This window comes from Parambassis ranga, chromosome 13, assembly GCF_900634625.1.
Source record: "Parambassis ranga chromosome 13, fParRan2.1, whole genome shotgun sequence".
Taxonomy (NCBI): Eukaryota; Metazoa; Chordata; class Actinopteri; family Ambassidae; genus Parambassis; species Parambassis ranga.
The window spans coordinates 11,300,987-11,328,552 of record NC_041033.1 but is presented as its reverse complement, the minus strand read 5'-3'; the positions used below and the strand labels follow the sequence as shown (position 1 = coordinate 11,328,552).

Genomic DNA, 27,566 nt, shown 5'->3' with positions numbered 1-27,566 from the left:
ATGTGAAAAAAAAAAAACAGGACAACATCTGGCAAACACTGACACGTCTGAATTGGACGTGGATGGTTCTGTGTGTGCACCAGCTTGTTGTGCTCTGTAGTCCCAAACTTTAGATCATTATCAATTAGCCAGCCTTTACACAGAAACAAGAAGTGACAGGGGGAAGAGACAGACTGTGAGACCAAGGGAGGCAGGAGACAGGCAAAGACAAAAACAGCAGACAGAAGGGGAAAGGGGGGGAATGCACACACTAAATTATGTGGCATGAAACACACACACACACACAGTACCCCTATGATTCTGTTTCCTTCTCCCTCACACTCCTGAACACACACGTCCATGTTTTCTTGGCTGAGGTGAGGTCAACATATTTCCAGGCTGACTCACATCTTTGTGAAAACTCATCTTGGGACAAATTGTTTTACTTAAGTACAAAAGCTGGCAGAGGCCAGAAAAATGAAGCCAATACTCACCGATGAGAGGGGACAGGGAACGGAATTCAACAATACAGATCAAATAGACAAGAAACGTCTAATATTATAAAAAGTTACGAATGATCTTAAGAGGAAATGAAGAACAGCTCTATTTCTACTGAAATGACATTATGGAAACAAGGAGGGCAGCCGCATGAGGCCATCAGTGGTAATAATTATCACTTCAATAGACACCTTAACCTTACGCAAACATATGCAAATACATAACAACAACAAGAAATAACAGAAAACTAAAATATGTCTATAACTTCCATCATCAGAAGGCCTACAAGAGGCTCGGCAGAGACGTCCATGTACCCAGCAGTTTATCATCTCTGACACAACAACAGCTACATCTGAGCACGGAGACGCCCCTCCAGTTTGGTCCTTCAGCTGAATGACCAAACTGGATGCAAATTTGAAGAGAGGGTGAGAAAAAGCTACATGAATACCCAACAAATGAACTTGTATGGCTTGTGTGCCAAAAAGACAACAATGCTAGATGTTTTAGACTGCAAGAGGTGCGTTTGTTTTTGAGTTCTCATTTAAAACTTTAAAAAGCTTCAACAGGATTATTCTACCTCATGACATGTTTAGGGTTTAAGTGCAGTTCTTAACATCATCCACATTATTAGTGGCAGCATCCATGTGATCTGGGTGATGTCACTGACTGGGTAATACAATGACAGCAGCATGTAACACTCTTAACTGCCCACAATGCACACAAACACAAAACATCACACTCACTAATAATACAAATAACAACCGTCTTTTGTCACAGAATACGTCAGAAAAAGGAGAACATGTGACTGAAGACGCACACTGAGGACCAACACCACCTGCCTGTAAGGCATCTTTGGCCTTAGCCGCTCCCGTCTCTTTTTGCCCATCATCTTCCTCTTCTCCCTGCGCCTTAATCCGAGATCCCACCAGCCACTCAGGAACAGCACTGCGACACTTCCAGCGTCTCCCGTTCCCATTTTCACGCAAGTTTCTTAACTGGCAGCTAGAACATGATCCAAACCGGCGGACTGATGCCATAAGACGGATGGGAGGACGGGGTGAGAGAGGAATGTAAGGACAGAAACTGAGAAGAGTGTTTCGACTGTCATGTTTATCTGGGTGAAAAAAGACAAGTGAGAGAAGAGGGCTGAGTAGAATATGAGTGTGTGCGCTTGTGTCCGACCACGCTGTAAAATATGCTATGCTACACGTTGCGCTGGTGACACAGTTGCACCATTGTGTGAGTGACGGGGAAGACCCAGGAAGCATCTTTAACATTCAGTTTAGGTTCATAAACAGACGTGCACACACACATAAACTCTTGTTAGAACTCACATGCATAAAGATATAACTACAACAGAGGCTGTTCACTGTGTGGAATCATTATACATACTTGATGTAACTTGCAAAACATGTTCGTCAGTCATTTCAGTAAACGTTTATGGGGATTGGTTCATTTTTGGTGGTAGCCTCAAGTGGCCAACAGAGGAACTGCAGTTTTTGGTAACTTAAATGTTAACAGGCAGAACGATCTGACTTTATCTGTGCATGCTACTGAGGCAGTAACAGCTGCTATCAGCTCATTTCTCTGCATCTGATATTAATTTTTGAGGCATTTAGGAAACTGTCTAGAGAAGCTTTTTTTCCCTTCAGTTTCACCCCAGCTGTTAATGCTGACCTCAAGCACATGGCAGCCAGCAGCGCAGCCTGCATCAGGTGAATCATCAACAAAGTGAAAACAGGAATATTCATGTTAGATCTTTGTAGGTCACATGGTCTGCAGATGTATGACTCAGACTGAAAACTACAGGGAAGCCCAGCCTTTCTACAGATGTACCATAATGTACACATATGGCAAAGGAACAAACAAAAAACTCACAAACCCAGGTGAAACTAGAATCTGTTGTTTACCTCTCTCTCACACACGAAAACACATACACAAACACACACACACATATAAGTTCAAGTCTGCCTGTGTGCACAGAAAAAAAGCTGAAATAGCAACTCTTGTTAGAAAGTGCTGTTTCAGAGGAGGCTTTCCTTACATAAGCAAACTGCTCTGTAATTACACTGGGTGGATCCACAGCAACAGAGGAGAGAGTTAGAAAGAGACGGTCAGGAGGGGAAAGACTGGGAACAAAGAAGTCCGAGCAAGGAGCCAAGCAGCCACTGTTCACAGGTTTGAGCTGTCAGGACTTTCCACGGGACAGACAGTGAATTATATACAAAATAATCCCTAAAAGGGAAAGTTAAAGATTTTTTTAAGCATATTGAAACTGTCACCAAGTGACGGCAAGAACGTCCAGCACTTTTTCCCACAGATGTTTTTATTTTTTCCAACTGTGAGAAACCAGATGGAGCCCCACAGTGGGATTTGCCTGCAGCAACACTACTTGACACTATATACTACACTGAAAGATAAGACTCTGTTAGCATATTGGGTGCAAGCTAAACATGCTAAACATGGAGGGCAGACTCCACTAAACAGAGAAATACTATCAAAGAAACCATTATACAAACAGATTGAACCACTTAATCAGAGGCTAATAGATTAGTTTACCATTTAAGTTTCTAATTTTCATGAAAGTTTGTTTGTTTGTGTCTATGATCCATTCTTTCAGGTTTAAGCAGTTCTTAACCTCCACCTACATAAGGTGAAGTCAAAATGTCGACCATCAGAAGCTGCCCGTGTGTCATCAGTGCCACAGATATCCCTTTTGATCCCCTGATTCATCCCACCTCTGCTCAGTCCTCAGGACACTCAGAACAAACGGCATCCTCATCCTTTCATCCCTTCTTCACTTTTAACTCTCTCAGCATCCGGCACTCTTTGGAACTCTGTTGACCTTTACATGTTAACACATAAACCCACACTGTATCCTGTGTGTGTGTGTGTGTGTGTGTGTGTGTGTCCTTTCACTTTACTTTTAAGTCTGCTTTCAAAGAAAGCTATTGGTTGGATATGCTTCTGGTCTATTGATAAAGGGTCAGTTGATGGACTTCATATTGTGTAACAAAACCTCTCACACTACAGTCAGTACAATTTTGTCATTTTTCCTTTGCTCTCTGAAAGATGGCTGCACCCAGACACATTATTTTTCAACAACTTGCATTCGTCAATAATAAAAGTATGCGTTGTAGTGAACCCTGCATCTTAAAAAGCAGATGCAGGGACACCATCTCTACTTCCACTTTTCCTCTATCTACGACTGCAGTACATCTGGGGAGGAGAGGGGTTTGAACAAGGGAGTCAAAGAAAAAAGGCAGAGGGAAAGAATTTGATTCTACGTGGGTGGCCTGATAAAACAAAGTCAGCTATAAATCTGGAGTTATAAACACTGTGCTTTTAGACCTAATCCAAGAAGAGTGGAGCACACTCCAATCTTTATGTCTCCATCCTTCTATCTTACCTCACTCGTACCTTCTCTCTCTCCATCTCATTACCTCTACAGCTTGCATGTACTATAGCACAGGGCTGGCCTAGCTGAATAAACAGAGAATTTTATCCAGAAAATCCAATGCAAATCAAAATCATGCCCTAAAATAAGGCAGGACACGCACCAAACTCTGATTACCAATTCATACAATATGTATATACAATACACATCTAATGGATTTAATGCTTCATAAAGTAGTGCACAGGAGTCAGTGGTGTATGAATATCCTCCTAATCTGACCCTGTTTGCGGACACACATGTTTTTCCATATTAAATATGCACTAAAAATGACTTCAACTATAATCTAGCCTTGCTCTAACATCTGCTCCCTCACCCTCGCTCCATCCCCATTTCATTCTTCAGCTCTCCCTCAGTTCTATTTTGATCCTTCAAATGTTTTTTTTAGCCAGCAAGTTTCCTTCCAACTCCTTCTTACTCTGCTTCTCTCCCTACCTGACATTTGGCTCGGCCGTCTGCCTTACACCAAGACAAACGTTATGACCTCACTTCACTGCAATGTTCCAGAGACACAGAGAGAGAGACAGCAAAGAGAAGAATAAGACAACATGTTGGAGGAGTAATATTGGGGAATAAGAAAAATGGGAGATGGGATGAAAGTAATGCAACCCGATATAACATTGCACACATGTGAAGAACAGGCTATGACTGGCAAAACATCTGGATGGGAGGAGGAAAAGAAGGCAGAGGAACAGAGGAGAAATGTAAAAAAAAAAAGTAAGTTAGTGTGAGATTTTGATGTCAGAAAAGAAAAACTGCACTGTGGGTGAAACGAGCCACGCTCTGTCTCCAGAAAAGGAAAAAAGCTCCTTTCCTCCTGCGTCACGCGTCCTTTCTTTATCCCTGCCTTACTTTCGGAACTTGTCTGTGATCCATTTTAGCTTGGCACAGTCACCATTACACTCAGTCCAAATCACACAGGCCATCACAAAACACCAGAGCTGCAGGGCACCGCGTGTTTGCAAAGGTCTGGGCACCAAACGTTTGAACAAGGCACTGATGTATTCCAGACAAACAGTGTGGACACACACACACAATGAGCACATACACATACACACAGCAGCCGGCAGTGCTGGATATCATCAAACTCCTTAGTTGCCACAACAACTTCCTATTTCCCTAAAACCATTTCCTTTTTGGCAAGGTCACTTGCCAGTTACTGCTACAGTCACTATGGCAACAAGGTCGGACAATGAGCACAGGGCTAAACAAGTCAACAGCAAATGAAGAACAGACGAATGGGTGTAAATATTATTAGCTCAGTGAGAAGGTGCCAAATTAAAGGTTGGGGAGTTTATTGTTTATCGTTTCTTGTTTCTAATAAACAGCAAACATCAGAGTATTAAAACATGCACAGTAACAAATCAGAAGGCCTGAACACAGAGTTAAACTTTAGATGTCCATCATTTTTCAATTTCTTGCATAAATGCATTTTAACCTGCTGAAAAAAGCCATTTATTTAGCAGACACATCTGAAATATTTTACATCTACTGCTGGAAAACATTGACATAACCTCACAGAGTGTCAGGCGCTCACACCTGACACTCTGTGTAACCAGTAACCAGCACAAAGCAGCATGGAGGCCAGTCAATGTTACAGCACTTCTTCACTAAAATGACAATGTATCCCCTTGCTTACAGTATTACAGTGTGTATTATCATAATACAACATTGCCACACAGGGGGTCCTTTCCAATTCAAAGCACTGCACAGCCAGACTGTGTTTGGGTGAACTGTTTATTGAATCCATTCTCTATTACTGTAATTCTGCCATAGACACAACCGACACTGGATGAAACAAATAAACACATGCACAGAGGACCTCGGTCCATTCTTTAATGCCTTTTGTCTGTGGCTTGTTTAATCAAACTAAAAACATCCTCTGATGTTTGTTTAACACAGCTCAGCCTGTAATGGCTTCTGTGTTATAGCCCTGCTTACAAATGGACTCTGAAGCTAACCATACGAGTCCTGATTCACAGCACTTCATAAAAACACTGACACACACACATGCACTGGGTCTAACCATAAACCGAGGCACCAATATAGAACAACACAAGGTGTATGACTGCACTTCTTGTATATAACACTAAAAATCCAGCATTTATATATGAGACAGAGTGTGTCCTTGTTGTGTGAAGAGCACAATACAATCACTCTACAACAAAACAATTGAGTGTGTAGGACTGGGTGTGGTTCTGTAGCAGCCAACAATGACACGATGAAGCAGCCAATTTGAAACTGAAACCATCAGAGCACAAAAACATCAGGACCACATGCGTGCGCACACACACACACACACCCAAGACAATAAAAATCTGAACTCACCACTCTGGGCTTGGTCCTCTGTGGAGCAGGCCCGGGCGTAGTGTCCTCTTTACCCTTCTTCTGAGTTCCGGCTTCTGTAACCCCACTGGTGCTGCTCTCAGTGGACCCCTCTGAGGCTGACACTCCATCCTTGGCCCCTGGAAGAGGCCCTGGGCCCTCAGTGTCCCTCTCAGGTGTGCTTAGTTCCAGAATATATTTCTGTGTCACATCCTCCAGAGATGGCGCCTCGTCTCCTGGAGGCTTACTGGAGGTTGGTGGTTCTTTTCGGGATATGTGGAACTCTGCTTCTTTCAGAGGCTGGAGCTGTGGAGGTGGGGATATAGGGATGAAGGTGGTGGGTTCGCTGGCATGGCGGACATGCTTGGGTATTGTTCTGGATTTGGACTGCATTGGTGTAGGGGGAAGAGGAGGAGTGAGGTTGCAGTGGTCCTCCTGCCCATCTAAACCCAGTTCTGTGGGTTCAAATGGGTCCTCATGGGGGAAAAATGCCAGTCTGTTTGGACGCTTTCTGGTGGTCCGGCGAATCACTCTAGGAGACAGAACCTCAGCTAGTTTCAGGTCAAAGTTAAACTTCTGCACCTCCTCCTCTCCATCTTGGTCTATAACATCATCGTCCTCATGTGCGTGGTTATCAGAGGGAGGGGAGCATTCTGACTGGGAGCGAGCCTTCCTCACTTTATTGTTGCTGTTAGCATGCTGCTGCTGCTGTGTTGGCTGTGTGTGTTTAGCCTCTGGTTCCCACAGTTCCTCTCTCTGCTCACTCAGGATTGGCTCACTGCTGGAAGGTAGAATCTGACCAGGTTGATCCAGCTCGCTGATTGGCTGAGTGCTGCCAGTCTGACCTCTGGACTGAGAGTCATTCTGGGTAAGTAAAGGGGCATCGCTACGGCGACTGGGGTCACTGAAGGATTTTTTCTTAGGGGCTTTGCCATTGCTGTGGTCATCTGTCATCAATCTGTCCATTGCACCTGGCTCAGCAACGATGTTTCTGATCACCCCACTGTAATCGCGAATGCTCTCATCACGAAGCCCACCATCACTGTATACTGATAAATCACTGGCTACACTGCCCTTGTATTCTGATGAGGAGGTCACAGCAGTGGCCTCCGGAGAACCTCCTCCTTTGACAGACAATGATCCTAGCAGGTTACTGTCCACAGAAGAAAAATTGTTATTCCCTTCTTCTGCCACAGAGCAGCGCCGCTGAGGCATGGGGTCACTGAGAGAGCGGTACACTGTAGACTCCCCATTCCCTACAGCTGCTATTGTTGACTCTACATTACTGCCATTGCTGGAATCAGAGCCTGTGTTGTTGTTACCAGATGGGGAGAACTTGCGCCTTCGACGAAGAGCACTTGGGGTTGTGGGGGTTTCAAATCCTCCTCCTCCTGTAGCTGCTGTTGACCCCTGTGACACAGCACTGCTGGCATGGGTCCCCTCACTGGCAGCGTTGCTCAGCTCCATGATGACGCTGTCACTCTGAGCCAGACGGGCAGGCAGAGGCAAGGAGTGAGGTAGAGCGCCTTCATTCAGACGGTTTGTACAACCGAAGCTGTTTTCAGTCATTTTTTCTCCGTCCTGCTTAAATCCTTCTGCCTCATGGAGAGCTAGCTGCTTCCATACAGTAACGGGCTGCCCTAGCACATCCCTTGCTATTCTTGATCCTAAATTAACCCCTGCGGAGCCCAGGAATGACCTTTCAGAGAGGTCACCAGGGCCTGTTTCTGGCTCAGTCACAATCCCTTCATCTGTCAAACTCGACTCGTGGCCTGAAAGTTCATCCACAGAGCGGTCGTAGAACATGCTTTCTTCCGAGTCACCCTTCAGTAAGACTCTCTCCAGCTCTCTGCTCTGTCTCTTTGCCTTCTCCCAGTGCTCTGTGCCCCTGCTGTTTAGCTTCTCCAATTGCATACTTTGTCGATCCCCCTCACTCCTCTCCCTCTCCCTGTTCTCTCTCTCCCTCTCATGTTTATCCCTGTCTTTTGTGTTCTCAAACTCAGCCTCTTGATCTGTCCTTGCTTCATTCTTAACGTTCCCTCCGGCCTTCTCCTTCTCCTCATTTGTTTTCTTCACCTGTAAACATTCATCCCCTGAATTATCGTCAGTTCTCATTAGATCAACATCATTATCGTCATCTTCTCTAGTACTCATCTGGCAGATATCTCGGATAACCTGCCTGGCCTCCTGTACATACCTCTCCTGCAAAGGTGTTGGCATCACTTCATCATCATCATCAAATCCATAATCCTTCATCCTATGTCCTCTCCCAAACCTAAAATCACCCCCATCACTTTCTACTTCCCTGTCTGATAACATCACCCTCCCTCCACCGCTCTCTCCATCCAAGTCAAGCTGCTGCTCAGAGGAGCTCCTCTTTGTGGTGCCACCTGCTAAGTAGCACCTCACAGATGGTGTAGGTTTGTCTGAATAAGTGAAAGACTTTGCACGCCGCAGAGTGGCTGTCAGGTCTTTCAAGGATGGACGGCGGCCAGACGGTAGAAGGGTCCCTGGGCCCTTCCTGTAAACCGATGAGACCTCCACAACCCCAGATCTGTCCCCGCCACTCGTTTTCCGCACCTTGAGCTCTGACAAATCAGACTTCAGAAAACTTAAAAGTGTCATAGTTTCTGAGGTTATATCAGGGTTGGACGTGGACATTTTGGCTTTGTCCTTGTCATTCACCCTGCTCCCTTCTGCCGCTGTTTTCCTTAATTCTATGCTCTCACCACTCCTAACCCCGCCCTCTCTGGCCAGAACATTTGTTATGGAGGTTACTGTGGGCACAATCTTGGGGCGCACACGCACAGGAGTCCGGGAGAAGTTATCCCCATGGCCAAAGCTTGGGGAGCGGTACATGGTGAAATTCCCATGGTAAGTTTTACTCAGCACAGATGAGGATGCAGCTGCGCGGTTAGCACAGCATGCCTGGTCCTCCTCCTTTAACGTCTCAGTGCTTGAGTATCGGCTGCTGCAACGTGAACCACCAGGACTGGAAACAAACGGTGGTATGTTGACCTTTGACACACGCGATACACCAGGAAGTGATGTGGGCTTTACAGAGGAGGAGATGCGCTCCCATTGCTGTACCCTGGCTCTGTTACTATGAATGCTGTGCTCTCTTGTTGAAAGACTCCGAACTACTGTCCCTACAAACTCTCCTCCGGTGTTTGGCTGGTGGTGCCTCTCTGAGTGATCCATTGTCAAGGCCATGTCACTGTCACTGTCTTCAGACTCGCCATCATGATCATTGTAATCATCACGGCCTGTTGCTAAAGCAGCCCCACTGACCTTCTTCTTCTTTCTCAGCGAACGTCGGCGCACAGCCTCTCGACAGTGGGAGCCTAAAGAACTAGGACTGTCCTCCTCACTGCCTGAAGACCTGCCAATACCCTTTGCACCCCACCAGCCATTTTTATTGCGGGATAAATAGCTGCTTCCTCGGTCTGTAGCACCCCTGTCTCCCCCTCTGCAGGAGGTGGAAGGATCGCTCCAACCGCCTCCTCTTCTTTTTCTAGTGTGCTCCTCCTCTTCGTCTCCAGAGCTAAACCTCCAGCGGGAGCTGAGAGGGGAAACAAATCTTGCTGGGACTCTTAGCTCAGTGGAGGGTGCTACAGTAGAGGAGGAGGAGGAGGTAATAGCTTTATCTGGAGCTGGAGCAGAAGAGGGGGAGGAGGGGGTGGGGGCTGGTGCTCTAGAGGAGCTATGTGAGGAATGTAAACTATCCCTGGGCAGCCCGACCCCCTGTCTATCCCTTCTCTCCCTCACTGTCGAGTGGTGAAGAGAGGAGGTGCAGGAGGAGGTCTCTGCACTCCCTGATCGACTCGAAGACGAAGTAGCAGGGGGTTGAAGGTCACGATTGGGGTCAGATGTCAATCCTGTCGTCCTGGGGGTCTTACAGGCTGCCTCTGCTTCAGTGCTGGGACTATGAGATCTGTGTGGAGATGAGTAAATCCTATGGTAGCGACTACCCCCAGTGTGAACACAACTGCCACCGCTGCTGCTCTGAAAAGTATTTCTTCCAGGCGCTTTGTTAGTCTGGCTCTCTACGTCGACCTCCTCGTCATTTGAGTGCTGATGGCGGTCAGCTTTGAAGTTAAAGTCCATACCAAAACTAAAAGCGTCTTTAACAGTACGACCTTCTCTGCCCTGTGCTCCTGCTGTGCATTTGTCATGCAAAGACAAGCTGCTGGCTTCATTAGCAGAGCTGCAAGGTGACAGTTTGTCACTCCTGTCGGACTGAGGGGCACTTTCACTGAGGTTTAACTCACACAGATGACCTCTGCTGTCAGGCTTCTGCTGCTTGCTTTGTCTCTCATCAAAAATGCGTCTAATTTTGCTAACACTGGGCCACTTGTCAGAGTGCAGGGGACTGAAGTCACTGTGGTGTGCAGACAGATAACTTCTGTGAGGCTTACAGGGTGAATGAATCTCTTTACCGCTAACATCCTCTTCTTCATCTGTAGTCAGAGTCTTTCTGTGATCAGAGGGGCGTGCATTGATCTGTGAATAATCTCTCTTACCAGAGCTGTTGTCGGTTGATAAACGTGTAAAAATCCGTGCCTCACTTTTCCTCTCCGAGTCCGAGCCCGACACTGAGTCAGTGCCAGAGTGAAACTTTAGCACTTTGTTGTCAGAAAGACACTCTGCAGCAGTAGCAGTATCGCTATCTTGGAAATATCCACCACCGCTGTCCTCGTAAAAAGATGTACGAGAAGCAGACCCCTCTCTCCTGGAGCCTCGGGCCCGGGGAAGTGTGCTGCTCCCCCGCGTCTCCACTGCACCGTCTGCCGGTGAGGCTCCGTGGGTCCTGGCGGAGCCGCTGCTGCTGCTGCTGCTGAACTTCTCAGTGAGCTGGCGGATGGATGGAGAAATAGAGGAGTGCAGAGTGGAGCAGCCTCTCTTTGGGTCTGCGGTTGGGAGGCTGGCAGCGGTGGCGGCAGAGATTTTGGAAACTTTTCTTGACACACTGACATTACGCGTCGCTAAGGGCTGTTCTGCTTTGCTGGGCTCCGGGGGAAGGGCGACGCCAGCTGCCTCCAAATCCTCTGATTTGTGTTGTTGGTCTTCACTCCTGTTGGCTCCCCGGGACCCCAACTTTTTAAAAGAGACGCTGCGGTACACAGTCGTATTCCTCCTCTCTCCTTCTGCCATTGTTCATGTCTTTCTTTGTTGCAGTTCACACACACATTTTAGCTCCGCGGATATAACACATCCAAGCCCCTTAATGAGTTGTGGTCCATTTCCCACCGCAGCATTAAAGACAAAACTCCTCAAACTTCTACAACAAGCACTGTTTTAAAAACAAAACAAAAAAAGTTGCTGGCAACACTTCAAAATGTACAAACTTGTTCAGGGAGTGAGCAGCTGTCTTCTTATCAAAACTTACATGTTGTCGGCTCCAAGAAAATAACCCGCATCCGTGCAGGGAGAAAACGCGCAACAAGTTTTTTGGCCAAAACTTCTTTACAAACACAACTTGTCCATTGTTACCTCTCTGCTGTTTCTGCCCATCGCCAGGTACGCACGCCTGCACGGGCCCAACGCATCAGTCACTGTTCATTCGCAGACTGTTTGTGGATTACACATTTTGTGGCATGGTTTGGTTTTCCGTGACTTGTGTTGTTTTTTTGCATGTTAATGACTGAGATAGGGCAGAGGGGGTGGGCGGGGACTAGGGGTATAGGGGCTGTCATAGCCCCCTTGGGGATTGAGAGGAAAAGCTTTTTCTTTTTTGATAGCAGAGGGGAGATACTGTGGGCTAACTGGATGTAATTATAGCCGTTTCCCTTGCGAAAAAAAACACAATGGCACTGTTAGAAGTTTGGGACAAGTAAGTGGACACTTAAGAGCTGCTGTGGAGTTTTTTTTTTTTGTACAATATGGAGACTTCTGAAGGAAGTTCTAAACGGTAAAGTGCACTGCTCTATAAGATGCACACTGCGTTTTACTGAAAAGGATCAAGATAGAAGTCAGAGCCTGATGCTTAGCTTTACATCAGCGTGCACACTCAGCAGAAGCTGCAGCACAGTGTGGGATGATGGTGAATTTAGTGTGTCAGCACTCAGGGAGAGGTGGTGGTGGTGGTGGTGGTGGGGGCAAAGATAAAAGTTTTCACTCATGCACAATAACCCCTCTGTGGTGCTTCCCATGTGGCTGTCTGCTTAACAGGTTCTTTTGTTCCAAAGGGGAATTCTACGTTTCAGTTTCCTTCAGGGGGAAGGTAGGATGCTGGCTGCAGCGCCCCCCAGAGGAGGGCCCGTGAAAAGTCACAGATTGGGGGAGGATGGACAGGAGAAAATCACTAAAAAGTTTTTGTTTTGATAGTAGTGAAAGTGCAGGGTTCCAACTTTATTCTAATAATATCCCAAATAATAGACACTTGATGTTGCTTCCATGACTTTTTAATGGCTATTTTCAGTTACTTTTACAATAACAGAAATATTTTCAAACATCGACTAAGAGCCTGCATTTTAACACATAAATCTTACTTGACATTTATGGAACAAGATACATTTTGACAGTTTTTTACAAAAAACATAATTCTTCTACTTAATACTGACACAATGTTTGCACAGTGCACAGACCCTACTGACCGCACGCAGGCGGCAAGTAAAAAAAACAGCAATAAATCAGACATCACAAACAAGGCTGTAGTTTGTGATGAAGCCAGGACAACAACTTACAGTCCATTACATCACTGAATATTCACTTTATACAGACACGTACATTAGGACGATCTAAATGTTAATATAATGGTCAAGGTGTTTTCTTGCATTTTAAATGCAGAAGACATGTTTACATCAAACGGATACCTCTCATTTTTTTGCCTGGTTAGTAGCTTTAAAGGACTCACATTCTCAAAAAGAACAAATTTCACAGTTTAGTTACAGTAGATAAAATGTCTGTCTGTAAGTTCAATATGAGTAAAATGTTTTTTGTCATAAGAAATGAATATAAGCTGTTTTGATCCTTTTCAAAGTAAACTGTACGGGAAGCAGCACAATACAAGGCCAAAAGTCATTAAATTAAGACTGCTTAGACTAAAACACTAAGAAATAAAAAGGTGATCAACTAGACTCTAGATTTGCTTTATGTACACTACTGTCCATCTAAATGCACATTTACAATGTCGTGTTCATTTCATGAACATAAAATTACCACATAACTGATTATCAGTAACTCAGTCATTTATGTACATCTGTGGTGGAGCTTCAACATATTAAAGTTCCTCTCTTGTACTGTATAAATGTAAACTGTTTCCAGTTAACAAAGCAGTGCTAAACCTATTTATACTGGCCAAGTCTTTACAATTGCACAAACTTTTACATGGATCCCTCAGTCACTAGAACATTTTAAGAACATGTGGAGAAAACCCACTCATGACAAAGTTTGATGTTATAAGTTAGATATCAAACAGTGTGGAGGATCTAAGCTAAGTGCAACATGCAAGTGTGGCTTACACCATCTAGTGGTGACAACATGCAACAGTATGTCTTACAGTGAAGAACATGTCACTGTTGTGTCACCATAAAAGACATGCAACTTCACATGAAAACATATAGAGCAACCAATCACATATGTTTGGTACACACACAAACAAATATGCTCCATCAAATTCTAACATTAGATTTAATCACAATTTTTTGTGGTTTAGTGCCACCGTGGCATTAACAGTGTGTCTCTACTTCAATGTCACACATTTTTACAATCATATCTGTTCTACTGTCCACGTCACAGTTAAAAAAAATGGGAACATTTTCTCCTTTACATTTAAGTGCAAAGTGGTCTCTGAAAGAATACTCTTCAGAGGTACAACACAGGGTGTCAATGCCCTCACCTGCTGTCAATAAGACCAGGTGTCAGAGTATTCCTTAACTGCAGTAATATTGAGATGAAGACTCAACATTTCATTGAAGAGTGTCTAGTGTTTCAGGATTCCTGAACCAGCAGCAGGTAAAATGAGTGAAGGTAAAAAGCTGGGGATATATTTTAAACCACCAGGCTAGGCTCCATCCCTGATGTGCAGACAAGAAACATCACACACTGGTGCCCCTGCCCCTGAGTGTGGTGACTCTGAGCACAAACCTCCTGGTGCTCTGGCGGTAGCGTGGCTGGGTGAAGTAGAACAGAATGGGGTCTAGCAGGCTGTTCATACTGGCAAATGGCCGGGTGCTCTTATAGATAATTGAAAACAAGTTTTTCATCTCACAGGGTGCATCATGCAGAGTACGCACCACCAAGTACATGGTCTTTGTGAGGTGAAACGGAACGAAACTTATGCAGAACACAGCCGCCACGACAATGATCATCCTCACTGCCTTGTCCCTCTTCTCCCCAGTGGCTATGGAGACCCCCTGGTAGGACACAGGACGACAGAGGATGTGGGCCATCCGGCAGTAGCAGACCATCACAGCCATGAAAGGCAACAGGAAGCCAAGGCAAGTCAAAGCCATCCCATAAGGATAGTAGTCCATGGAGCGCTTTGGTGTGCTTAAATCATAGCACACAGTGCGGTTGCGCTGCATTCCTATCGCAGCGAAATGAAAGGTTGGTGCACACAGGACAGCAACCACTACCCACACCCCTCCACAGATGCACCACGCCATCCTGCGACCACCCTGCTTGTGCCACATCGCGAGTGGATGGCAAATGCCCATATAACGCTGCATGCTGATGCAGGTGAGGAACAGGATGCTGCCATGAAGGTTACTGCAACAGGAAAAGAGAAAATATTATTGCACTGAATTGCGTTTGTTCTGCACACAGCTATAAACAGAGACTAACCCACCTGTAAAACTGAAACCTGACCAGCTTACACGCAAACTCCCCAAAGGGCCAGTAATCATGACTGCCATAGTTGTAGATGAGCAATGGGAGCGACATCACATACAGGAAGTCTGCTAAGGCCAAGTTCAGCATGTATATGTTGTTCTTTGACAGGTTGGGCCTCTTTCTCCATATCTTCAGTATGACTGCAGCGTTGAGAGGAAGGCCAAGCAAAAAGACAAAGGTGTACACAGCAGGGAGTAGAAAACGCTTGAAGTCCTCCTTGTAGGTGCAGCTGAGGGTGCTCCCACTGCTGATGTTGCTGATGTTACTAGTGGTGGAGCTGAAGCTGTGTGCTGTGTATGGCTCCAAAGAGAAGGTTTTGGAGATGAGACTTTCTGCAGCGTGGGAGTCAAATGAATCTGGCATCTTCATATTCTGTGGAAACAAACAGGGAAACTTATTACTTTAATGATAGTAAATTAAATAATTACAGGAAAGTGTGATTATACTCTAATCAAAGTATTCATACACTGTTTCAAAGTCAAATTTTCAGGATTTTCCAGTGCCTTACAGCTGTGGTAAAAACATATTTATCAATATCCAGCGAATGCTCATTAATGGTAACCTGTTGCATGTTCATGTGCCAATCATCTCCAACTCACTGTGTCTTTGTCGGGGCGGGTTTTAGACTCTTTTATATAAAAAGTGAACAAAGGAATTCAAACAGCTCTATGAACCCTGAAATTATGTGACTGTATGTAATATTTAAAATGACACACTCCACCAGAGGGCACAAGAGACCTGTATTTGTTTGATATTGTCCAAGAGAAGTGGTCATCTTGTCAACGCAGGACTTTATAAGGCAACATTTTATCACTGAATTTGGCACAAGACCCTCTAAATACTTTATAAATGACCTACACCAGGGGTAGGGTGCAGACTACATAGACTTAAATAAAGAAAGCAAAGCACCACTGATTCTACCATTTTTTTTCACCATTGTTTTTTTAAATGAAATAATACGATAAATTGTTAACTACTAATGGTAGTAAAAGTATCTGCCTTAGTAAATACACTAATTTCATTTCATTGTCATGTACTGTCATCTCTGTCCACCTCCATTCCATGCACACCGTCCATACTTACGTCTATTTTGGGTGCACATTGTGTGTATGTTGAAGCCACTCATAACAGGGTGACAGCAGCAATGGTGAGACTAATTACACATTGTCCAAACATTAATCTAGCATGTTCCATCTCCATCGCAAAAGTCTTGCACTTCAAAAAGATGGTCACTGTGTTTTAATAGTAGTAGCTGCTAGGCTGAAAAATGACACCAATGAAAAGAATACCAATATAATGAGATCCAGACAATTAGATTATTATTATTTCATCTGTGCATCAGTTTCTAACAAGTGTAAGCAGAGCACCATTGAAATGAAAACCACTGCAGACTGTCTGAGCTCCCACTCACACCACACACTGTCTGGAGCTGGCTGCTATAGATTAATCAACAATCTTAATTACTGCAGCTCCATCATCAGTCATATCCATTTCCTTCATGGCAGCATTCAGTTGCGTAAGTGACTGGATTAAGGCACATCCCCCACAGCCGTGACAGACTGTGACTCACAACATTTCACAACTTACACCCTTCCTACAGGAAAGCGGTTAGCAGTTTGTAAGTGTGTGGTGTCCTGTAGAATTGCTTAAAACAGTCTGAGTATGTGCTTTTAGGAAGTCAACTCCTCTGTGTCTGAGAAAGCAAAGATTCTGAGATATAATTTCGTAATTCCTGTTAGATTGAAGGAGTGGAGGAGGTGAATAGGGCAGTGTGCCACAAATCATAAAACATTTCACTACACCGAATAAACAAGAATGGACTGCTGGAAATGACTCATACACTCATATATGGTGACATTCAAATTTTTGATTTGTTAAACCTGAACTGCCCCAAAGGCTTTAAAACTAATTTTGTGGGCTAACTTTGAGAACTACAGGATTCCTAGTCTCTTCTGCCAAAGAGGTGTTCTTGGTGCTGCCCAAAATTTGCATTTTGCACAGCAAACTAATATACTATATTGCCAAAAGTATTCATTCACCCATCCAAATAACTGATAATTGTTCCAATCACTTCCATGGCCACAGGTGTATTAAATCAAGCACCTAGTCATGCAGACTGCTTCTACAAACATTTGTGAAAGCATGGGCGGTTCTCAGGAGCTCAGTAAATTCCAGCGTAGTACTGTGCTAGGATGCACCATGTGCAACAAGTGCACCTGTGAAATTTCCTTGGTACTAAATACTCTACAGTCAACTGTCAGTGGCATTATAACAAAGTGGAAGTGCTTGGCAACTCAGCCACGAAGTGGTAGACCATGTAAAATGATTGAGCAGGGTCAGCGGATGCACTTAATGCGCAGAGGTCGCCAACCTTGTGCAGAGTCAACTACAGACCTCCAAACTCCAACATGACTGTGCACCAGTACGCAAAGCAAGGTCCATAAGGACAAGGATGAGCGAATCTGGTGTGCAAGAACTTGTTTGGCCTTCACAGACCTGACCTCAACCTGACAGAACACCTTCGGGATGAATTAGAGAAGACTGTGAGCCAGTCCTTCAGGGAAAGATTTGGACAAAGCCACAGTCTACTAGAAGTCAAGGTGTATGCTGAGGAAATGTAGTGGAGAGATGCCAAGGCTACAGCTCATTGGTCTGCAGAAACTGAGCCACTGAGAGCACCAGGACCGGACATGGGTGGTACCTCTGCTACCATTTCTCTGCAATTGCAGTCTCCCTCTGCTGCTATTAAGTTAAAAGTAGCCTTCTTTGTTTGCTGCCATTTGCAACCCTGAGAAAACTCATGTGTGCTTTAAAATACACAGGACCACGTGTTTGCACACAGTTCATTCTGGTACACTGAATGACACTACAAGAATATTTGTGTATGCAGTAGGGTTGAAAATTCTACTGAGCCAATAAAAATGGTAGTCGGGCCAACTACAGCATAAAAAAATAACTCATTGTTTGCATCCATATGACACATAAAAACTATCCTATTGTCACAATTGACAACAATTACCATCAACAGTGACTGGACAGCCATGAAAAGTAGCAGCCACTAAGTATCCTATTCCTGAGAAGTTTGTATTTATAATGTTGGCATGCATATGGAGGGAATATGTCAAAACTTTGAGTAGTGACATAAAGCCACACATATTATTCACATTATTAAAGAAATAAGCAAGGTCTATTGTTTTCATGGTGCAGATCTCACAAGACAGGAAAAACAAATCCTACAAGCTGGGGCAAGCAAATTACTGGTAACAAAAAAAGAGAAATAAAAGCTGCAAACTAAAACAAAAACAGCTTTGATTGCTATATTGATTATCTCTGCCTCATTAAGACCAGCACTGTGGTAGAGATAATCATATATTATCAGTGACAGAGGATATTGATCATGACAAATTAACAGACGGGTGTTACTTTTGCCTTAAATTAAGTAGCGATGGGGGAAAATAGAAATATAAAACCTCTTTATGGTCAATTTGCTTCTTCTTTTTGTTTCTTTGTTGTGCATAAACTTGATGGAAACTGTAGAATGCATGTTTACGACTGTCACAAATCTAAATGCAATAGATGCATTTCACTTAAAAACATGAACAGGCATAACCTTTATTGAAAATATAAATTCCAAATGTATATAAAGACATGTGTCTGCCATTATACTGTGCAGTAAACAGAGTATAGCTGGTTAAAGAGCATTTCTAAAACCTGAAGCATGTGTGGGGATTTTTGTATGGTCATGTTTCTAATCTTTAGACGGCAAACCGCATTTGAGGCCTCTGAATGTAAATGTAAATCCCCACACACAGAGATGTGTATAGATTGTAAATACAAACATTTCTGCAGCTACTGTAATGCCAAAACAAATATTTAGGTAAGAAAAATCTTTACCGGTAGATTCTCAAGACATAAAAAAAATATGTGTGTAATGAGGTCATTTCAAGCCACAGATTTTCACCAGCAAACACCAATTAAAAGGTTGCTCACCAGCCTTCACAGGAATTATCCATATCATGCCATTATGGGTGTGAAAGCATCAACATGTTCCATGACTCAATGTAGGTTTTTTCTGCCCACACATTTATAAGATTTGTCCAAGGCTGTCCATACATGTTCTCCTCACAACATTTTATGTGGGACAATGCTGATTCTGTAAGATACCTGAAGTTTTGAAATGTCTGTCAAATCTTGCAATGTTACCTACTTATTTCAATCAAATCAGATCAAGTCAATCTTATTTTATTCTGACCACCCCACCCCCCAGAGCTTTACCACCCCCACCCCCACTCCACAGAGCCTTACCATCCCTTCCCCTCCCTGTATATTACGTAACACTCCAACATGCTGTATTCAGTCTCATAGTGCAGTTGCGCTATTCCCCCCAGCAAAATAACTCACTTAACCACATAACCTCAGCCCCTGTCAAACATAGTGTTAACATGTACTTCGCTCCTTGTTTTTTACTGTCTTTTCTTGCTTTATTGTAGTGTAAAGTAGTATAGTGACAATACTGTGCTGGATAGTTGTATATATTGACAGATTGACAAAAGTATTTGTGTATTTATCATACTGCTCTATCAGTGCTTTGTTGTACATGTACGATTACAGCAAAATGTTATAACAATAAAGATGAGAACATGAAAAGCTAATTGGAGAATGCGGGCATCGATCCCGCTACCTCTCGCATGCTAAGCGAGCGCTCTACCATTTGAGCTAATTCCCCGACGGCTGTGAAGCCAGCTGTGAGGCTATAAAAAGCCCAAAATGACATGTTGTTCAGATGTACACACCCCTAGTCCCACCCACAGGAGTAAAGTTACCAGACAGACAGGGACACTCATTCACACTGCACTCTGTTTATCTCGCTCTCTGAGACATATGCTTTGACAAGATATATACGCTGCTGCATACTCACTGCCTTGAGGTCTGCCAAAGGGCAGGGTTGAGTGTGACACAAGATTATTTATAAACCATGATAGACTGTGACTGCATCTCAGGACAAATATGGAACACTGACGAATGAATTTAACTGATTATAAATCAAGGACAACATATTGTCTTATTATTCACTGTGTGAATAAGATAAATAGGAACAGGATAAGACACACAAACCAAGGAAACGCCATCATTACTTTCACCAAGTTTTGCAGCGTGGGGAAACATAGGAAATGGAAATAAAACCTAAAAATAATATAAACAATAAACCAAAGAAAAGTGCCTATTACATTAACAAAGTCCAGTAAGTTAAACCATACAATAAAATAATACATAAGCCAGACACAAACAGCTATGAATATAACTAAAAGCCAAGGTATAAATGTAGGTCTTGACTTGAGACTTGACTTGGGTGTTATGACTCATGAACAATATTCATTTATTACTTATTACTTCATTTATTTCAGTTTTTGCAATGTGTTATTATGTGCAATGTAAAACATGGCCACAGGTTTTAAATCAACACAGACCATGGTGACTTCTGTAGTTGTGATATTTGTGATTAACATTTGCATATGATGACAAGCGAACAGCAGCCTGCAAAGTGTGTGACGTCAGGATAAACGATGCCAGCTCAACAACGTCCAACTTCATCAGGCACCTCAAAAATTACAAGGATAGGTCAGTCTATCACTTGGTCAGGTTAAAGGGAAAGACCACAAGCAAAAGGAAAGTGAAGTTCGAAAATGTGTATATGCATCTGTAGATGAGTTGATTTAATACTGTAATTAACAAGGATCTTTGTCAGCAATTCGAATTAGAATTTGCAAACACATTTGAAAACAGGCTAAAATGCAGCAGACGTATATCAGGCTGACACACACACAATCATACAAAACCTGCATACATTAGCAAGACAACAGAAACATCCCCTTTTCCTGTGGTAAACAACAAACATTGTGCAAACACACACAGTTGCATACTGCAAATGTCGACACAGCTAACTGTGTCAGATATAAAAAAGCATACTGCACTAATTATCTACAGTACCACAGGACAGAACCAGAGTATTAATCCAAAGGACAGGCACCATTACACAGAAACTAATCAGCTGCACCATAAATAGATAGATAGATAGACGATGTGGAAAACTGCTGTTCCAACATAAGCACACCACATGCCTGCCATATGGTCAAAGAGATTGTAAAGCTGCTAGGTGCCTGTTGCATGAGACACGCCTGCAATATTCACTTCAAAATGAAACTATACAAGTCCAGATGCCTTGCTTCAATCGCCTCTACGAATATGACCTGGATGACTGAGAATCTTCATCAACACTTCAAAATGACTTCAAATATTGGACCATCACTTATATACATAGATGTCACACTTAAACAAAACTCTATTTTCTTTGTCTTTTCAAAAATATTACTAAACTGATTTCTACAACATAATGCTTCCAAACCACTAAAAGGTTACAGGTGAACAGGAGTGCTTTCAAAAGTGATCCCACACAGGGCTGCACATTGCTCTGTTGCTAATTAGCCATAACTTGTTGCCTTTAACGTGTTGATGCATGTACATGTACAAGTCTTTCTTGGCATGTATCTACAGACAGCAGATCAGCTATTCTTTATACAAAATCCTGTGACCACATGTTGAAAAGAATGTGAAAGAAGTAAAAAGACATCATCTACTTCCTCTGTGCATATTTTTCTGTCCACATAGTTGTACTGAACTGCACAGCTTTCCTGAGAATGAGAATGTTCTCCTTTCCAAGCTCACATATTCTATATTTTATTAGGATTTCACCATAAAATATTTAATTGCAAGTGGAACATTTCCAATCCTTAAAAACATGTTCTTTAAGTTTTAAAGTCATAAAGATAGCTGGAGAATGCGGGCATCGATCCCGCTACCTCTCGCATGCTAAGCGAGCGCTCTACCATTTGAGCTAATTCCCCTCCTTCTTGCAAGAAAAAACAGCGGAGAGCAGGAAAAAGAACGGACTACAAGATAAAAAATAAAGCTGAAATTTCAAAACTCAAAAGAAACTGTTGTGGGGAATGGCAACATCTATCCCTCTACCTCCTGCATGCTAAGCAAGCTAATTCCTCTGACAATCTACTGCACAGAAAGAAAATGATCATACTTAAAATCCACACTTAAGGTATGCACATTTGTCCTACGTTTGAGTAATGCTCAGTAATAATACTATATACTATAATAATACTATACTTTGTTAGAAGAAACCTTTAATACTGGTACTACTAATTGCTGGACAAAGAATAAGTCTGCAACTGTTTTTTATGCTAGTGTTAAAGGTATGTCCCAGTCTGTTGAAACTCTTTAAATCTCAAAATTTCCCAGCTTGGGATAAATAAAGTATTTTCTATTCTATTCTACTCTATTCTATTCTAAATCTTGAAAAGATTTTTAAAACATGCTGTGCTAGTGAAAAACAAAACCCAAACTTAATTCATGTACATTTGAATCAGACTTTAGACTTCAAATATTTCACCCTGGCCAGACATTTTAATTGGAGTTCTAGTTACTTTCATTGCATTAAAAATAAGAGTGCTTTTGACATTCACCATAAATATCCCAGTAGATGATATCCCAATATCCTTAAAAGCAAGTTTTTGAAGTCATAAATATTGGAGAATGCGGGCATCGATCCCGCTACCTCTCGCATGCTAAGCGAGCGCTCTACCATTTGAGCTAATTCCCCTCTGAAGGCCCCTCCTCACATGCCCTAAAAAAAAACACACATACAGGTCACACAGCCAAACCTTGAACAGAAACACACTCATGGTCACTTCACACCATTTTTTGCCCTTTACGTCTCCCTATTTATAACAGTTGCTTGTTGATAGTGCATTAATATTTTCTACCTTGTTTGATTTTTCTCTCCTGTTAGTAATTTCTATTAGTTCATTGGAGAAAAGCATGTTTTTCCTGTGACTTTGTAATACACACATGTTGTCAGCCAAAAAGCATGTCAAAAAGATAAAAGAGTGTTAGGCAATAGTTAGTATGTATCATGCGGTCACTGTTGTCATGGGTTTGTGGTGCAAATGGGATAAAAATGCAGCTCTGGTGAAAGACTCAGTGAAGCACCGAAACAAATGTCTTTACTGTCTTCTTGACTGACTGCATCTCTGACAATATACAGTAGGTTTTAAACAAGGTGCAGTATTGGAATCAACTCTCTAAATCCTCCTCAGACCAGATTATTCAAATTTATCTTGGAAAATTCACATTTAATTACCAGTTTATCTGGTATATTTAGGGTAATTGCCACCGAACGTTTGACTATTTACTCAGTTAGGTAAGGCAGTACATTTAACTGTCCTGTAAACAGCTTCGGCCCTGTTTCTCTGCGTTGCCCTGTTATTACTTCAGTTTTCTGTTTCCAGTCAGACAGACAAAGCAGTACAGAAGCCTGACCACTGCCTAGCAGAAAGGAATCTTCACTAAAAACACAATCATGTTGCCAAAGTCCCACTGCACCAGGTCTTTACACATGACATGACACATTATTTTTGGCTATTATGTATGTGATGCAACAACTTGTTTTTATTGGATTTTACCTTACTGGAAAACTGCAATTATGTTATTTTTTCCATTGGTGTTACAGCAGACAGGATGCAAATTAACAATATGTGTGTGTATGCATAAATACAAACAAACCAAATGGCATCTCTGGCTTGTTTTTCATATGTCTAATTGCGACTCTAAATTTAAAGCCCATATATTAGTTGATCTACATGGCTGGTCAATATTGTCCTATATGCAGGTATTGACAGGTGCTTTATCCTATATGAAAATATAGAAAACAGCCCCATGTGATAATTTAGATACGGACTGAGCTCACTACTGATTACAACCAGCACTGTCTGCAGTACACGCAGGACACTTATGCTCATACTTAACGTCTGTTGCTTGTATTTAACATCTGTTTGGTGTGGCAGTGAGGAGAGCTACCCAAATACACACTGTGAGAATGTAGGCTATACCTATACTGTATATCTGTTGATATATCAGTAGCCAACTTTCTTCCCCATCTAATTCACTGTAATACGATCAGTTTAACATTTATAGCATAGTACATTGTCATACAAACAATCCATAACCATATTTGCAAGTAAAGACTTTATATTTTAGCAACTAAAAAAGTAGAAAGAAACCCTAAAACCAACATATTTTTTTAATCTTTTCTTTTTTACATGCTAATACATACAGTACACTAACTTTGTTAGGAAAAGTCTGATTTATGGCTGCAAGTTTGTGTTTCATATGTTTTGACTCTACTCTAGTTTTTGCCTTCACTTTACTGGATGATCTGCTAAACAGAGATGCTGTCACAAATATTAACACCTGGTTGGTGTACAGTCAATCATAAAGCATGTTCCCTTGCCTGAGGATACACTGCATTCCCAGAAAAAAAGTGATTTATGTGGAACTGGTCTGCAAATAGTGGGGAGAAAAACAGGAAAGGAATGCAACAAATCTGATGCAAGCACAATGACAGAACAACAAAACATCTGCATAAATCATTCTTCACTGTAACATTAGGACCCCTACCAGGGATGGGACAGGGGGTCAGTTTTAATGACTCATTTTAGGGTAGATGTGTTTCCATTCCATCTAGTGTCTCTTGGACATAGTAGCACTTGTATTAAAATGTTAATAAAACTACGTATGCAGCATTTATAATGAAGGGCAAAGATGTAAAGACAGCCGCCATGCCCCTTAAAGTGAAAAATGTGTTTTAACTCGACTGTTTTCAGTCCCTTAGCTTAGACGTGTTACGTTTAGGAGGGTTCTATGAGAAAAAAGCAGACAATAAACCCTAAACAAATCGAATAACTTACCCAGAACGACAACTGCGGGGACATCAACAACAAGTTGGTAACTCAGCCATGGCACTATATCGCTGCGCTGCTCTCCTCCCGAAACAAGTTCAGCGTGACAAGGGGAAAACTGTTGAAAGAGAAGTGTTAACAAATTACCGTCGAACAGCCTGGAAGCTTTTCTACTGAAAACAAGCGAGGTTTGAACTAACCGCGTCTCTGTGCGGGAGCACCGTGCGGAGCCTCTGGTCGCTGCGCACACTCTCACTGACTGACTCAACGGCGCGCGCCACAGCCGGAGCCACGCAGGCGCGATGAGTACGATGCTAAAAAAGGACAAAATAGGACAGGTTTCAAAATAAAACTAAAGTTTTAACGAATTTATTTATTACTTTGTGCCTAAACGTCATATTCTTACATTATTTAACAAATACTTACGACGAGAATTATATTTTGTGAGTGGGGACGGCAGGTGCCCTTTACAAGCGCCCCAAAAACATAGTTCCGGTCAGCGGTGTGAGCACCCTTGTAAATCAAAGCGCATGGACTCCATCCATAGGCCGTATATCAAACCATGAGTTACCTTTATATTAACTCCACACTCCACAGTTTACTCTCTGACACATTTATCTGGCAGCTCTAGTTGTTTGGTTTGGTTTAGGCAGTGAAGGTCAGATTTCAGAGGACTTTCTCTTTGTCTTGAGGCAGGAGTAATAATTGTTTTTTTTATCCTTTTATTTTTATCTTTTATCCTGATGTCTGTGTCAGAGTGGACTCCAAACAGTTTATTACTTGTGTCTACAGCGTTGTGAGTCATGACCAGATGTCACGCTGTAACTCCTGTTCATCTGTGCAGCATTTGTTCCTCATTATTAACAACAAAGTCCTGTGTAATGCAATGCATTATTATTAATAAATCTGTCAGTATATTGATCAGGGAAGAGCTGTCTGCTCGCATGGTGTTTTTGAGTCACTATTTGTATCTAATTTGTGACTTATTATTCTTATATGTTGACTTGAAAGTACTGATGGTTGTATCCATGCATTCAGGTTTGTTTACACTGGCTTGAGTCCCAACTTTACGCACACATGGTTTAAAACTTCGTTTTTTTAATCATTATTCTTTGAGTAGCCTTATATGTGTCTGTGTGTGTGTGTGTGTGTGAGAGCGAGAGAGAGAGAGAGAAAGAGAGAGAGAGTGTAATCCTAAATTGTTTCTAGCTGACAAGTCACTTTTGTCTGAGTCATAAAATAACAAATGATAATGCTTATGTGTTCTGATCCAACTGTTTACAGGAATTATTCCTCACTGGAAAAGAAGCAAAAACAACATGACAGATGAAAAAACTCTCTGACAGAAAGCTGGCATGATCATGACAACAATAACACTTCAGAACTGGTTCTGCATCTGAACAGTTCATTTCCCTGAAATGTTCAGGCTGATACAGTGCATAAACCTAGTGGTCAGTTTCAATTTAAATGTGTTACAGAATATGTATATATGAACATGTATTGTAGCATTGAACAGAAATAAATGTGTCTGTTTGAATGAGCACATTTGTTATGTTGAAATCAAAACGTGTGCAGACAGAGAACAGAAGCTTTTCTAGAGGAAGCAGCATATTTCGTAATGATTGTGGATTGTGTTAACAGATTATGTTATCAGTTTGAGCCTACGCCTATCTGTGCATCTGCAATAACTCAAGAAAGCTTCAACATGACACATCTCTGTATTGTCTTTCTTTTATCTGCCATGCCTGTTTTAATGCTGTTAAAACACCTCAGGATGTAGGAGAGACATCCTGCACCTGACTTTTCCAGATTATCTGTCCTTGACACTTTCTCTGAAACAACTGAAGGCCACTGTGTGTGATCATGAGTTTTATTGTGTGCAGTTTGTCCAGTGTTTGGAGAGGCATCTGCAGCAGGATGTTATGATTTAGCTCATGTCTGCAGTGTGTATTTTATTCATGTGAGCTGAAAGCACCAATGACAGTTTGAAAATTCCTGCACTCCGTCTGTTTACCTGGTTCTCATTAACGTGTGTCAATGTGTTCAATGGAAGACCTACAGAGGCAAAAGACACAGAATGTTTCCACTGTCAGGATGTGGCGTCCTGTCAGTCTATCAGAGAGGAAAGTCAAACAGGCGTCACTACTGTGGCGTCACTACTGTAGAGGAGCATATATAGATGATGTTTGAATAATACAACCTGACTGAGGCAAATTGGCATAAACAAATACCCACTGAAGGAATCCAACGTCTTAATTTAACTTGGTGGAAAGCTTGATGTGACGTATATAAATGAGATGAGGTAGAAAAATAAAGACAAATTCGTCTACTTGTCATTGACCTGCTTGTTTTGTCATGACTTGTTGTTCTCTTTCCTCCTTACTCAGCAGACAAATCCAGATGCAGCAGCTTCACACAGGTCAGGTGTTTATGAACTTTAAGTGCAAGTACAAAAACCTCAGAGCTCAACCAGCACCCTGTGGACCTGAGATGCATTTTACTGCACTCAATTCAGGCTCATAGGCTTTTTGTCGTTGTATATAATTATTAATTTTGGTGCCTTGTATTGACCCACACATCCAGAATTAGAAATTAGTCTGATTTTTTTATGGTCATATCAAGAAACAATAACCACAAGAAGACAAACAATCCAGAATTTTATTACAAAT

The 27,566-nt window shown here is 42.4% G+C and overlaps 2 protein-coding genes and 3 non-coding genes across 6 annotated transcripts in view; all 5 read right to left on the bottom strand.

Annotated features, from left to right (window-relative positions):
* arhgef17 (Rho guanine nucleotide exchange factor (GEF) 17) overlaps window positions 1–11,863 on the bottom strand; it is a 49,131-nt gene extending 37,268 nt beyond the window's left edge. The window contains exons 1-2 of one of the 2 annotated variants that reach the window (XM_028418812.1): window positions 11,646–11,863; window positions 6,260–11,549 (exon numbers count right to left, since the gene is read on the bottom strand). In XM_028418812.1, coding sequence (XP_028274613.1) covers window positions 6,260–11,410 — 5,151 coding nt within the window. In that variant the 5' untranslated portion in view covers window positions 11,411–11,549; window positions 11,646–11,863. Of the gene's footprint in view, window positions 1–6,259 lie in introns of both variants that reach the window. The other variant, XM_028418813.1, reaches the window with a different exon arrangement.
* Window positions 11,864–12,689: 826 nt separating this feature from the next.
* Window positions 12,690–25,387, bottom strand: p2ry6 (pyrimidinergic receptor P2Y6). The gene is made up of 5 exons (XM_028419435.1): window positions 25,324–25,387; window positions 25,098–25,211; window positions 24,907–25,015; window positions 15,048–15,463; window positions 12,690–14,968 (listed from the first exon to the last, which is right to left on the bottom strand). Exons 3-5 carry the CDS (start codon window positions 24,928–24,930, stop codon window positions 14,296–14,298), a joined length of 1,113 nt encoding a protein of 370 aa, XP_028275236.1. The 5' UTR covers window positions 24,931–25,015; window positions 25,098–25,211; window positions 25,324–25,387; the 3' UTR covers window positions 12,690–14,295.
* On the bottom strand, window positions 19,745–19,817 carry trnaa-agc (transfer RNA alanine (anticodon AGC)). Its single transcript has one exon. It is a non-coding gene; the product is annotated as a tRNA-Ala (tRNA).
* trnaa-agc (transfer RNA alanine (anticodon AGC)) lies at window positions 21,921–21,993 on the bottom strand. The gene has a single exon. It is a non-coding gene; the product is annotated as a tRNA-Ala (tRNA).
* trnaa-agc (transfer RNA alanine (anticodon AGC)) lies at window positions 22,688–22,760 on the bottom strand. The gene has a single exon. It is a non-coding gene; the product is annotated as a tRNA-Ala (tRNA).
* Window positions 25,388–27,566: the final 2,179 nt, after the last annotated feature.